Source organism: Sinocyclocheilus rhinocerous, unplaced genomic scaffold, assembly GCF_001515625.1.
Source record: "Sinocyclocheilus rhinocerous isolate Xijiao unplaced genomic scaffold, SAMN03320098_v1.1 scaffold1189, whole genome shotgun sequence".
In the NCBI taxonomy this organism is placed as follows: Eukaryota; Metazoa; Chordata; class Actinopteri; order Cypriniformes; family Cyprinidae; genus Sinocyclocheilus; species Sinocyclocheilus rhinocerous.
Genome location: NW_015633719.1, coordinates 241,495 through 254,040, shown reverse-complemented (window position 1 = coordinate 254,040; position 12,546 = coordinate 241,495). Strand labels below are relative to the sequence as shown.

The 12,546-nt window shown below is 36.6% G+C and overlaps 1 protein-coding gene across 1 annotated transcript; it reads right to left on the bottom strand.

Annotated features, from left to right (window-relative positions):
• Positions 1 to 1,150: 1,150 nt before the first annotated feature.
• Positions 1,151 to 10,747, bottom strand: LOC107744745 (uncharacterized). The gene is made up of 6 exons (XM_016558559.1): positions 10,732 to 10,747; positions 10,242 to 10,435; positions 5,629 to 5,783; positions 3,337 to 3,800; positions 3,003 to 3,202; positions 1,151 to 1,447 (listed from the first exon to the last, which is right to left on the bottom strand). The coding sequence occupies exons 1-6, from the start codon at positions 10,745 to 10,747 to the stop codon at positions 1,250 to 1,252; spliced, it is 1,227 nt and encodes a 408-aa protein (XP_016414045.1). The 3' UTR covers positions 1,151 to 1,249.
• Positions 10,748 to 12,546: the final 1,799 nt, after the last annotated feature.

Here is a 12,546-nt window from a genome sequence, read left to right as displayed (position 1 = left end):
CCACCAGAGGTCACCCTTTCCATTACATTGACTCTCGCACAACACAAACTGTTGCATAGCACCCCGGACTACATATCCCATCATTCATTGCACGGTTTGCACACTGCACTGATTGCACTCATTGCACACAGCTGTTTCTTATCACCTCACTCACTATATAACACCCACTCTAACCACCTTTCTCTGCTGAGTATTGTTTAGCCTGTTCCTAGTTCCTTCCCGTATTTCCTTGTTTTGCCTTGCCTTGTCGGTTTCCTCGGTTCTGATCTTTGCCTGTCTCCCTGGATTTATCCCTCTAGTCTCGCCCCTGTGATTCTGTCTGCCGATCGTCGACCTACGCTAGCCCTAGGACTATTCTTGTGTTTTGCCCGCCATATACCTGTTTGCCATTGTTTTGACCCTGCCTGTTATGACCACGTCTCTGTCTTCTGTTCATAATAAAGCTTGCACATGGATCCACACGTCTCACGTCTCTGTCGCCCCGTTACAGTAACCTTCTCTTTTTATATATTTTGGTCAGTTCAAGAATCATTTGTGCAATTTTATATTATTTATCTGAAAGAATTAAAAGCAGTTTCATGTCTATCCTTGTATGGTTGAGGTTGATATGGGATTTAGAAAGTAATAAGTTATACAATACTTTTTGGAGAGAGTAATTTGTACAGTAATCTAATTACACTGTTGAAGATATAATTTGTAGCTAATAATGAATTACTTTTTTAGAGTAACTTACTCAACACTGGAAATAACGGGAGGTGTTGCAAATATGGCCGCAGAGTGAACAGACTTTGGGACTTTGGTATAAATGCCCTGAGCACTGTGTTGTGTAGGCTACGACTCTGTTGTTTTGATGCACTGCTTACTTTAAACTATAGAAACAGTGAAATGCTGCAACTGTTGGTCTGGATGGAACCAAACCGGACCTTTGTGGTGATCCCTGATGTATACTGAAACATTGGGGGGGGATGTCTTGAATGATTTGGCAACAATGAAGGTTTTTTTTTTTTTTTGTCTTTATTGTGTGACATTGGCATTCATCATGTGACCAGACCACAAGATCTTACATGACATACCATAATGAAATGCAAAGCAATTTTAGTCAGAGATACAGCACAGTTGAGAAATAGGAATAGCAGTTGTAAAGATTACAAAGCATTATAAAAATGACAAGAGAAGCTGTATGCATTAATATGCGCATACGTTATAAGGAGCATTTAAAGTTTGAGAGGAAGCGTCAGATCTCTGTGTGTCACTCAGTGATGGCGGCTGTGGACGAATACTGCGGGCTGATCTGCTTCAGCTTCTCCATGACAGACTCGTACTGCTCCTTCCATTCATCTTTTGAGAGTGAAGACGGACTGGTCTTCAGAAACTTATACGCATCCTTAGACTGAATACCGAAGACACCTTGTGCTCTCTGACAGCATTCACCAAATCTCTGCCAGTGCTGAAAGATTAAAGCCACACCATTAATCACTACAAAACATTGACATAAAAATCACTCACCTGTTCATTCATTCACCATTTTGCATCAATTTTGGACTTTGTCACACCAATTAATCTCACATTGTCTACCATGGGGAAAAAAATCAGCAACACTTTACCTAAAGCCTTTATGTATAATGCATGATAAAAGTAATGCATTAAATATAGCAGCAAGCAGCAATATGGGGCCAAGCCCTGAATGGTCAGAAAAAGCTGCACAAAGCCGGAAAAGCAAAAACAGCATTTAGAGAATGTACACAAAAATCGGAAGTACATGTGTGAATGAACTCAAAATGAAAAAAAACAACAACATTTATTTCTAAAACCAAAAAAAAAAAAAAGAGGAAGAAAGATAAGTACTATGCTTACCCAGATAAAGGAATCAAAATGACACAACATCACACACAACTTCAAAAAGTTGACCCACACTGAGTTTAAACGCATAAACACGGCTCCAGCGCAGATGAATCTAATGTTTTGAGAAGTATGTGTGGCACTCAGTCACCGCACCGGTGTGGATATTTACTGTACTTAGGAATCACAAATTCTCGCCTACGTCTTGGAATATGACCCAAATAAGAATTTTCACCGGATATTGTCATCAGAACAAGTAAGTAACAAGTCTGCCACGTTTGTATAAACACATAATCCTTTATGGATTACAATCCGCCATCAGAATGATAAATTTAATTATTCCAGCTGCTGTGAGAAAAGGCTATAAACGATCCACACCTGCAGGATCCTCACATGCGATAGCCTAGTAGCCGGGACAACTTCTTTACGTTTACAGACGTGACGTAATGACGCAGTGGCATGCTCGAATTCCCCGCGAAAACCTACCCGTACCACTCAAATTAGAAAACATGATTATAAGCTAACCGTTGTGAATCTGGCTAAAGTAAGGCGATAGTTTTTAACACTGGCTGGTTATGTACTTGCTCAAATATTGATTTCGGATCATTTTTAACCAAAAAAAGTTATGGACTGCAGCTTTAAACCACGCATTTTAAGTTTGGTTATAATTATTTCCGACAAGATATAACGCATTACAACACACATTATGAATAATTACACATGTATGTATATAATTATACACAAAGGCTTTAAGTAAAGTGTTACCAAAAAATCATGATAATAAAAATTGCTTTTTGTATTTTGCATATATTATTAACTCATGCTTTATAACAACTTTGTGGTTTTATTGAGAGTATGATGGCACAACTAATTCTTTGTTCTGTTTGTTCAACAAATTAACAAAATAGGTTTAAGGCTTTATAATGATTAAATATAAGAGGAAACCATAAGAAATGGTCAACCAGACACAAAATAAAAGCACAAACATGTCTTTTGCAGCATCTTGACACAAACAAGGCAGTGTTTCAGAGGTACAGATCTTATGAGATGTACAATGTCCTCATCTTACCCTAAAGCAGTTAAGACATTTTTAAAAACACATTCACTGCTTAGAGCTACCTAATAATAATCAAAGGCCTAATCCATTTTATCGTCTAAGTTACCTTTCCTGTTGCTTCAACGGAGGTCAGAAACTCCTCCTTCAGGTCCTCAATGAGATCCTCTTTAACAAAGGTCTTGTCTTTCAGTGAGTCCAGCAGAGTACGCACTTTCTCACAGAACTTCCGAAGCTGAACCAGAATTTGTTGGATTCGAGAAAGACACTGCTGGACGCCCTCCAGGAGGATGGGACTAGGAATCACACCTGGACAAACAACAAAGTGGATATTGACTTGAGACTATTTATACTTGATTTAATAAACTTATAAAAAGCACAACATGTATTCTGTTTGTAATCTTTCAAGTGCTGCAACACAAGTTCATGAGAAAGTTTCTCACCCAGCTGTATTCTTGAAGTGGCCAGCTGCAGCTGAAGATCAGTCAGTTTGACTACGATGTCCCACTGTTTGTTTTGCAAATTGCTCTTTTCAGAGGTGAGACGGGACAGTTCAACGTTGAGAGCTTGAGTTTGAGCAACAGCATCATGAGTAGTCATAGTATCATAAATGGATTTAATAAGGGGTCCAACAAATGGCACTAAGACAGACAGGATAGCCATACCATAGCTTTTTCTAAAAACTGCAGTTTTAATATGATTCTGCAGTTCCAAGTTTTTTTCCATTTTTTTCTCCATTTCCTTTAAATTTTTGCCATTTTTTCTGAACTCCTCTTCGAGCTTAGCTACATCCTCCTCCAGACTCTTCATCTCCTCAGAGTGCTGAGTTTGTTGTTTTTCTGTCTCTTTTTGTTCTTGAAACACATCACTTGTACACATCGCCACACTTCGGTTTTGATGTTCATACCTGAATATGGTGCATAAATGATAAACGATTGAATGCAGTGAATAGACTGGCAGGTGTACAACTGCATGATTTATTACCACATACAGGTGCATCTCAAACAATTAGAATATCGTGAAAAAGTTGTATGAAAGAAACTTTCATATATTCTAGATTCATTACATGTAAAGTAAAACATTTCAAAAGTTTTTTTTGTTTTAATTTTGATTATTAGAGCTTACAGCTCATGAAAGTCAAAAATCCAGTATCTCAAAATATTAGAATATTTCCTAAGATCAAAAAAAAAAAAAGGATTTGCAAAACACAAAAGTTCAAGTTCATTAAAGTATGTTCATTTATGCACTCAATACTTGGTCGGGGCTCCTTTAGCACAAATGACAGCATCCGTGAGGTGTGGCATGGAAGCGATTCGCCTGTGGCATTGCTGAGGCACTATTGAGCTTCAGCTCGTCTGTATTGTTGGATCGACTGTTTCTCATCTTCCTCTTGGAAATATCCCATAGACTCCATATGGGGTTCAGGTCAGGCATGTTGGCTGGCCAATCAAGCACAGTAATATCATGGTCAGCAAACCACTTGGAAGTGTTTTTTTCACTGTGGGCAGGTGCTAAAGTCCTGCTGGAAAAGGAAATCATCTCCAAAAAGCTTGTGAGCAGATGGAAGCATAAAGTGCTCCAAAACCTCCTGCTAGACGGCTGCATTGACTTTGGACTTGATAAAACACAATGGAGCAACACCAGCAGACGTCACGGCTCCACAAATCATCTCTGACTTCAGAAACTTCACACTGGACTTTGTAGCGGCTACTCTGTAGTTACCAAACGCCACTGAGAGGCTAAAACAGGAACTCAATGCATTTGCAACGCAACAACAATAAAATATCGGTGAGGCAAAAATTCTCTTTGTTGTTCTTCTTTATTGCACAGACTGATGATATCAAATTTTTGTTGTATAATGTTGTATTGCATTGGTCAACAATGAATACATCGCCCCTGCACACCCCTCTCCCTGGCATCTCTAACAGTTGATTGATATTCCCATTCTTGCGTAACCCCATGACCCTCCACCACAAACACGTGACATAAGCAAAACACATTAACTATTTCATGTCTACTACAGACTTCAAGCAGCTTGGATTCTGTGCCTCTCCAGTCTTCCTCCAGACTCCAGACCTTGATTTCCAAATGAAATGCAAAATGTACTTTTATCTGAAAAGAGTACTTTGGAGCACTGAGCAACAGTCCAGTTATTTTTCTCCTTAGGTAAGGTGCCTCTGACGTTGTTTCTGTTTGAGAAGTGGCTTGGTAGCCCTTTTCCTGAAGACGTCTGAGCGTGGTGACTCTTGATGCACTGACTCCAGCTTCAGTCCACTCTTTGTGAAGCTCTCTCCCAAGTGTTTGAATCGGCTTTGCCATTATTGTGGTTTCAAAGAACAAGAGATACCTGGAATTTATACTGTAGGGATAGTCATTTAATGACACTCAAATGTAAATATTCTAATATTCTGAGATACTGGATTTCTGACTTTCATGAACTGTAAACTCTAATAATCAAAATTAAAACAAACAAAAAAAACACTTTTGAAATGTTTTACTTTACATGTAATGAATCTAGAATATATGAAAGTTTCACTTTTTGAAATGTTACAAAAAAAATAACTTTTTCACGATATTAAATTTTTTTCAGATGCACTTGTATATTCTGAGGTTTAAAACCTTTTAAAACTTCATTTTGTTTTGTTTTTAAGACAATGCATTTTCTTTATCCTAATAAAGAAAATTATTTTTGCTCTGAAAAAATAAACTTCCCTAGATATTGATAAAGTTTTCACCTCTTCACCATGTCATCCATGGCTCTAATGGTGTCATCAATCCATGATCTGGCTTTCTCCATATATCTCACAGCCAAAGTGGGTTTATTCATTTCAACCGCCGACTTCAGCTTTGGGAACAGGGAGGAAACCAGGTTGTGACTCGTGCTGACACACTAAGAGAAAACAGCATTTATCCACAAAGTTAGACATTTATTGTATTAAGTCCTCACAATTCTCAGTGACCCTTTAACAGTAGTACCATTAAATCACCATAACAGTAACATAACAGTAGTCCATAGATCCTGTGGTTGCTTATAGAACAATATTTTATTTACATTTTATTTAAAAAATAATAGTGAAAACAATAGTTAAGCAACTGTTGGAGGTTGTGAATTAAAATAATATATTTTTTAGAAATATCAGTCAGGTGTCAGAGAAAACCATACAGAAATGGCACTTTTAAGAATGACAAATGATTTATTGATGGCAGACGATGCTGGAGAGTGTTCTGTTTTAATCTTGTTAGATTTGACTGCAACCTTTTATATAGTTGATTATTCAGTTTTAATTGATACATTAAATAGATGGGTGGGAGTTTCAGGGAGGGAGTTGAACTGCTTTGGTACTTATTTGTCAAATAGGACATTTGTATTGTCAGTTGGAGATGATTTATCCTCCCCTTCTACAATTGTGGTGTTACAACTATTACTGAAGGCAGTGGCTATTTGCACTAAGTGCAAATAGCGATAGATGCTATTTACACTACGTAAAAATAGCAGTATTTTCTTTGCAATAATAGTAGTTAGATGCTATTTATATAGTTACTAATGACATTATGCTGGCTACAGATAATGGGAGTGCTGTTGCTTTGGTCCTTTTAGATCTTAGCTCAGCTTTCGATATGGTTGATCATACAATTCTTATTTCCCGACTGGAAAATCTTGTAGGCATTCAGGGCACCGTTCTAAATTGGTTTCAGCCCTTTTTAACTAACAGGAAGTTTTCTGTATGCATTGGAAAACACTTCCTCAGCAGCACATCTCTCCTGTGGTGTTCCACAGGGATCTATTCTCGCTCCAACATTGTTATCTTTACAACTGCTGCCATTGGGCTCCATCTTTTTAAAATATGGAGCATCTTTGGACTTATACGCTGATGACACCCAATTATACCTGCCCCTTAAACATAATGATTCAAGCTCCATAGAGGTCCTGCTGGCGTGTTTACAGGAAGCAAAATTATGGCTTACCCACAATTGTCTGGCCTTAAACGAGAATAAAACCGAAGTAGTACTGTTTGGTCCAAGTGATTTTTATGACTTAGGTGATCTTGTCCTTGGCGACTTAAGCTCTTATGTCTCCCCATGTGTGAAAAATCTAGGCGTGTTGTTTGATTCAGGTCTCAAGTTCGATAAACAGATTAATTCTGTTGTTAAGTCATGTTTTTAGGAAGGGTTCTGGTCGTCCCAAACGTCTTCCATTTAAGTATTATGGAGGCCACTGTGCTCTTAGGAACCTTAAGTGCAGCAGAAATTTTTTTGTAACCTTGGCCAGATCTGTGCCTTGCCACAATTCTGTCTCTGAGCTCTTCAGGCAGTTCCTTTGACCTCATGATTCTCATTTGCTCTGACATGCACTGTGAGCTGTATGGTCTTATATAGACAGGTGTGTGGCTTTCCTAATCAGGTCCAATCAGTATAATCAAACACAGCTTGACTCAAATGAAGGTGTAGAACCATCTGAAGGATGATCAGAAGAAATGGACAGTACCTGAGTTAAATATATGAGTGTCACTGCAAAGGGTCTGAATACTTAGGACCGTGTGATATTTCAGTTTTTCTTTTTTAATTAATCTGCAAAAATGTCAACAATTCTGTGTTTTTCTGTCAATATGGGGTGCTGTGTGTACATTAATGAGGAAAAAAAATTAACTTAAATGATTTTAGCAAATGGCTGCAATATAACAAAGAGTGAAAAATTTAAGGGGGTCTGAATACTTTCCGTACCCACTGTATATGATATTAATAAAAGCTACTACTGCTGTATCTCTTGCTCCAAATTAAAGCACATCACCTTGAAAGCACTTTAAAGACAAAATGCAGAGCTTTTGCTAATATTTATATTTATTTCATATAAATATATTATATAGATTAACATGAATATTTATATATCCTTAATGCGTTACACAAGCAATTATATTTTGACAATTACTATACAACTTTTAATTTACAAACAATATAAATTACATATAAAAAAACTTTTAAGCTCTTTGTGAACTTATAGATTATTTTTTTTTAAAAATTCCAGATTTTTTAGCTTGTCAGCAAGTACGAGACGGAGGCCGTGATGTTGACAGAGAAAAATGACTTCGAGCCTCTATATGCGTCACACGCTCCTCAAAATAAACCCTCAGAGAAGTATATGAGACAGACAGAGGAAGAGAAGCTGTAGAAAGGCCATGAAGGCCGCTGTAGAGCCGTACTCCTTCACTGACACAGACATGAGCGGCTGAAGAGCCACTGACCCACAACACAGCGCTTGACTGACACTCGCTGTTTTCATTCACCCCTCCAACCTCCACAGCTCCTTCTGGAGCGACCCACGACTGCCAGTATAACAAACGTCTGCTGTACTTCCATTTACAACGAGGTAGAGTTCAGTTCATACACACCCGTAACCCATAAACACATCCACACAGCTCCCGGTCCTCAGGCTTTTATGAGAAAACCGCTTTATTGCGAGCTACTAATAGCCAATTAGCATTGTGTGTTCGGTGGCCGGCCGTTCCAGGGTGTGGATGGACAATCTGCCTCTCCAGGTGTGTTTTCTGCAGTTAATACACCGTATGCAGACAGTCGTGCCCACTCAGTCAACAGAAACGGGAATTCTGACGTAACTTCCTCTGTGTGCTGGCAGCCCTTACGAAAAAGAAGTTTAGTCAAGTGTGCTATTAGTATACTTCTTTTAAACTAAAAATAGGAAAGTATACTTTTAGTCTACTTTTTATGTACTTCTCAGAAATGGGCTTTATGTACTTCTCAGAAATATACTTAAAATGACATTTAAGTATACTTGACTTATACTAAATATATTTTAGCTATATTTGTGCTCCTAGAATCCGTGTTTTCATTGTTATACTGTAGGGGGCGCTAGTACACATCTTCTGTACAGAATTTCCAAAAAACACAAGTGAAGAAGAAACCGAAACAACAGATGCTTCCACATGTATTCTAACACGATCATCAGACATAAAACAGCATCAAAACTGTGTAAAGTTGATGTAATGTCGACCAATGAAGAGGTAATAATGACTGTCAAGCTTTGGGGTGTTGATCGACTTTATCTACGTTTTGATTATCATTCTGAATCCAATTCATAGTATTTTTTTTAGCTTTTTGTTCAAAATGTTGTTTATTTGTTTATTTTTTATTTATGAAACTTATCTACATTCAAGTGTTTAAAAAAAGAATGCATGAAGCTAGAATAACAAATTTTTTTTACAAGCAGATACCCTGTTCTTTTGATGTTTTGTATGTTCAGATATTCATGTAACAAAATATATACAAATTAATACCTAAATAGGGACATAGTAGTATACTTAAAGTATGATGTAAAGTTCACTTAAAGAAAACTTACGAGTATACTTGCAGTATAGAACTACTAAACTAGTAGTTTACTTAGACTATACTTCAAAGTGTACTAAAATGCAGTATTTAATTAGTAAACTATCAGTATACCTATAAGTTCACTTTTAGTATAGTTGCAGTACAAGCTAAAAATATTGATGTAAACTAGTTGTGTACTTAAAGTTTACTACTGTTATACTTAAAAGTATACTTTTATATATTAGAAAGTGGGCCAATTTAGTCCCAAGGAGTATTGAAATAGTACACTTACAAGTATACTACTAGTACACTGATATTTGTATACTTGCTACATAAAGTATACTTAAATATATACTTGAACTTTACTTAAGTATACTTAATAAAATAAACTTGAAGTATACTACTTTTTGGTAAGGGTAACCAATCTTGATCAAAGCAATAAGGTAAAACAACCAACAGGAATTGTTTCAGCATGGTAACGCAGCGAAATGTATTTAGTTTTAATTGTAGTTAATGATGGTAATATTTAACATATACCTTTAGATTTTAGAATAGGTCATGATCAAAATACTGTAAAATGCTAATAAAATAATAATAATAATGATCTTAAAAAATGTAATAATAATAATTTAAAAGGCAGAAATGTCTTTTGTATGCTGCTGAAGACATTAAGTTGATTCAACATACAGATCTTGTAAAAAAAAATTAACATTGATTTACAAGTGTTTTTGTTAACCTTTTTCAACCATTTAGCATTAAACATTTTTCAATGTTGTTTCAACGTTAAAACAACAACAGTCATTATTTCAACCATATTTCAACGTTGAAGGTAGGTCATGTGCCGGCTGGGAATATTTTTAAAAAAAAATCCTCTGTGGTAAGGACAATATCCGTGATCACGGATTTATGAAGTGCATCTTTTAATGCACTTCAATATGCTGACGAGGAATTGTATTTTGTTTCTTTGTGTATGTACACAGCGGAATGACAATAAAATGAAACTTGAAACTTGAAGTTTTTGGTTTACCTTCAGCAGAATGGCCTCAGAGGATCTGAACAGCTGTTGTGTTTCAAGAGCTCGTTCTCTGATCAGATGCTCCAGCTCTGGGAAACTTCCCAGATGCAGGTAAGACAGATGATAGGGAAGATCCGCTCGCTCCGCAGACGGAAGAAGGTTCTGAGTGAACTCCAGACTCCATGTGGAATCACTGATGACAAGCTCTGAAACACCAAACCAAACTTTACTGATGGCTAACAACCATCTGAGTTCAAGTGGGTGAAGTGGGGTTGTGATATGGGTGTATGGTTGGTTATGTATACCAGCCTGTTGAGTCTCGATTCCTCTCACGGTTTCTTGCTCATCTTCTTCTTTAACTGCTTTACCTGTGCATGAATGTGCTTTTTCTTTCAGCACTTAAAACATTTTTACTTTACCTCCCCTGTTTGTCACATGAAATGTATGCACAGAACTGCTATTTTAGGTTAAATGAATGAGTTTGAAATGGAAAATGTCTCACCTTTGCAGTCAGCCATGTCTTTTTAAAAATGAGTGTATGCTACAAGCCTCCAGCTGCAAAGTCTCTTAAAACAAATATGACAGAAGATGTGATACAAGTAGAATCAGACACTTATAAAAAATGTGTATAACTAAAAGAGGTGTGTGAGATTCAAAAGCTTCATATACAGCTTCCCTTTTTGTTTTCCTCCGTCGTCACTTTGCCTTCCTTTATATACAGTCACAATTTTAAAAAGTGTGTGTGTGTGTGTTAGGGCTGGGCGATATGAGCTAAAATTCATATCATGATATTTTACACTGTCCAGGCAATATCAATATTATATTGCGATATGAGAAAAACAATTACAAAATATTTTAAACTTCTATAACTAGAAAAAGTGAGGGATTGGACATAAACCTGAAAACTCTCTTTTTATTGTGCCATTGTTTTTCCACTGTTTGTGTTTTGAGTAGGCCAGTGGTTCCCAAACTTTTTCTGCCGGGAAAGTTTTTTTGGAAAGTCTCTTACGCTCACCAAGGCTACATTTATTTATTAAAAATACAGTAAACACTGTAATATTGTAAAATATTGTCAATTTAAATGGTCTTCAGAAATCTTCAGAAATCATTCTAATATGCTGATTTGCTGCTCGAGAAACATTTATGATTATTATCAATGTTGAAAACAGTTGTGCTGCTTAATATTTTTGAGGAAAATATTTTTTCACGATTCTCTTATAAATATTTGAAATGGTCCTTTGTGTCAGAGCGCTGGAGTTCGTCAGAAATAGAACGGGGCATCAGTTTACTGTCATGGATTTGTCGTGTCGCATCGCGCCGCATCCACAGCAGAGAACATCACTGGGTTCTATTTGCTTTTGTCATGTCGCGCCGCTTGCGTCTGGTGTAGACACGTTGTTTTGGTATTTGTGAATCTTAAGTAAATTCATAATATGCTTTACGTTTACCTGGCACTGGAAGTCCTTTCACAAACTTGTAACTTACATGCTTAGAGCAGAACCATGCATCGTTCATTTATATTTCTACATGGCTCACTGCAATACAACTCTGATTCTTCAATCACGCCATCTAGTGGTCTTTTACACCACTGGAGTAGGCGATTTGTGCTCTATTAATTTGGTCTGTTACGATGCTCTATGTGCAGGGGTGCACATAATTTTTTTTGGCCTGGTTCTCATCTCAATAGAGCACCATAATGCATGGCAATGGTAACAAAATCTATGAGAGTAAAAAAAACATGTTTCTCATCAATCTTCTTCTCAGAATCCTCTATCTTTTTGTTGATGTTACGAAGGTTTTCTTCCAGGCCTTCCACAATCTTCTGAAGCGTCTAATAAAATAATAATAGTAAATAATAAATAATAGTCGTATAATAAAAAAAAATGTTCTAACGTTTTGAGAACTTTATTAAAGATCCCTCTGAACAAACATTCTATCGTTACTGGAAGAACGTTAGTTCATAACTTTGAGAGAACCTTGCCAGAATGCTACCTGTTACCTCCTGGATTATTGCTTAAATACATATTTGAGCTCATAACATAAGAAGGCCTAATAATATTCCATACTGTTCAAAGATTTAGAATTTTAGATTCATAATCATTTACTGTATAATTCATCATTTGTGTCATTTCCTGGTTTGGGTGAAGGACAAAAAAAAAAAAATCAGACTGCAGCTTCATTATATTTTAAAGGGGATAGTTTATAACATCATTTATATTTCAACATAATATAAATTATGTTACCTAGCTTACCTCTTCAATAAAACATTGCCTGATCAGAAGCTGCACTGACAAATACATTTTTCACAAAAGCTGCA

Excerpts from the sequence above, each read along its gene's own strand:
- LOC107744745 (XM_016558559.1), bottom strand. Across the intron at positions 3,801-5,628 it reads ATGGATGACATGGTGAAGAG|GTATGAACATCAAAACCGAA; the intron begins GTGAAAACTTTA and ends CACCATATTCAG. Across the intron at positions 1,448-3,002 it reads CCGTTGAAGCAACAGGAAAG|CACTGGCAGAGATTTGGTGA; the intron begins GTAACTTAGACG and ends TTAATCTTTCAG.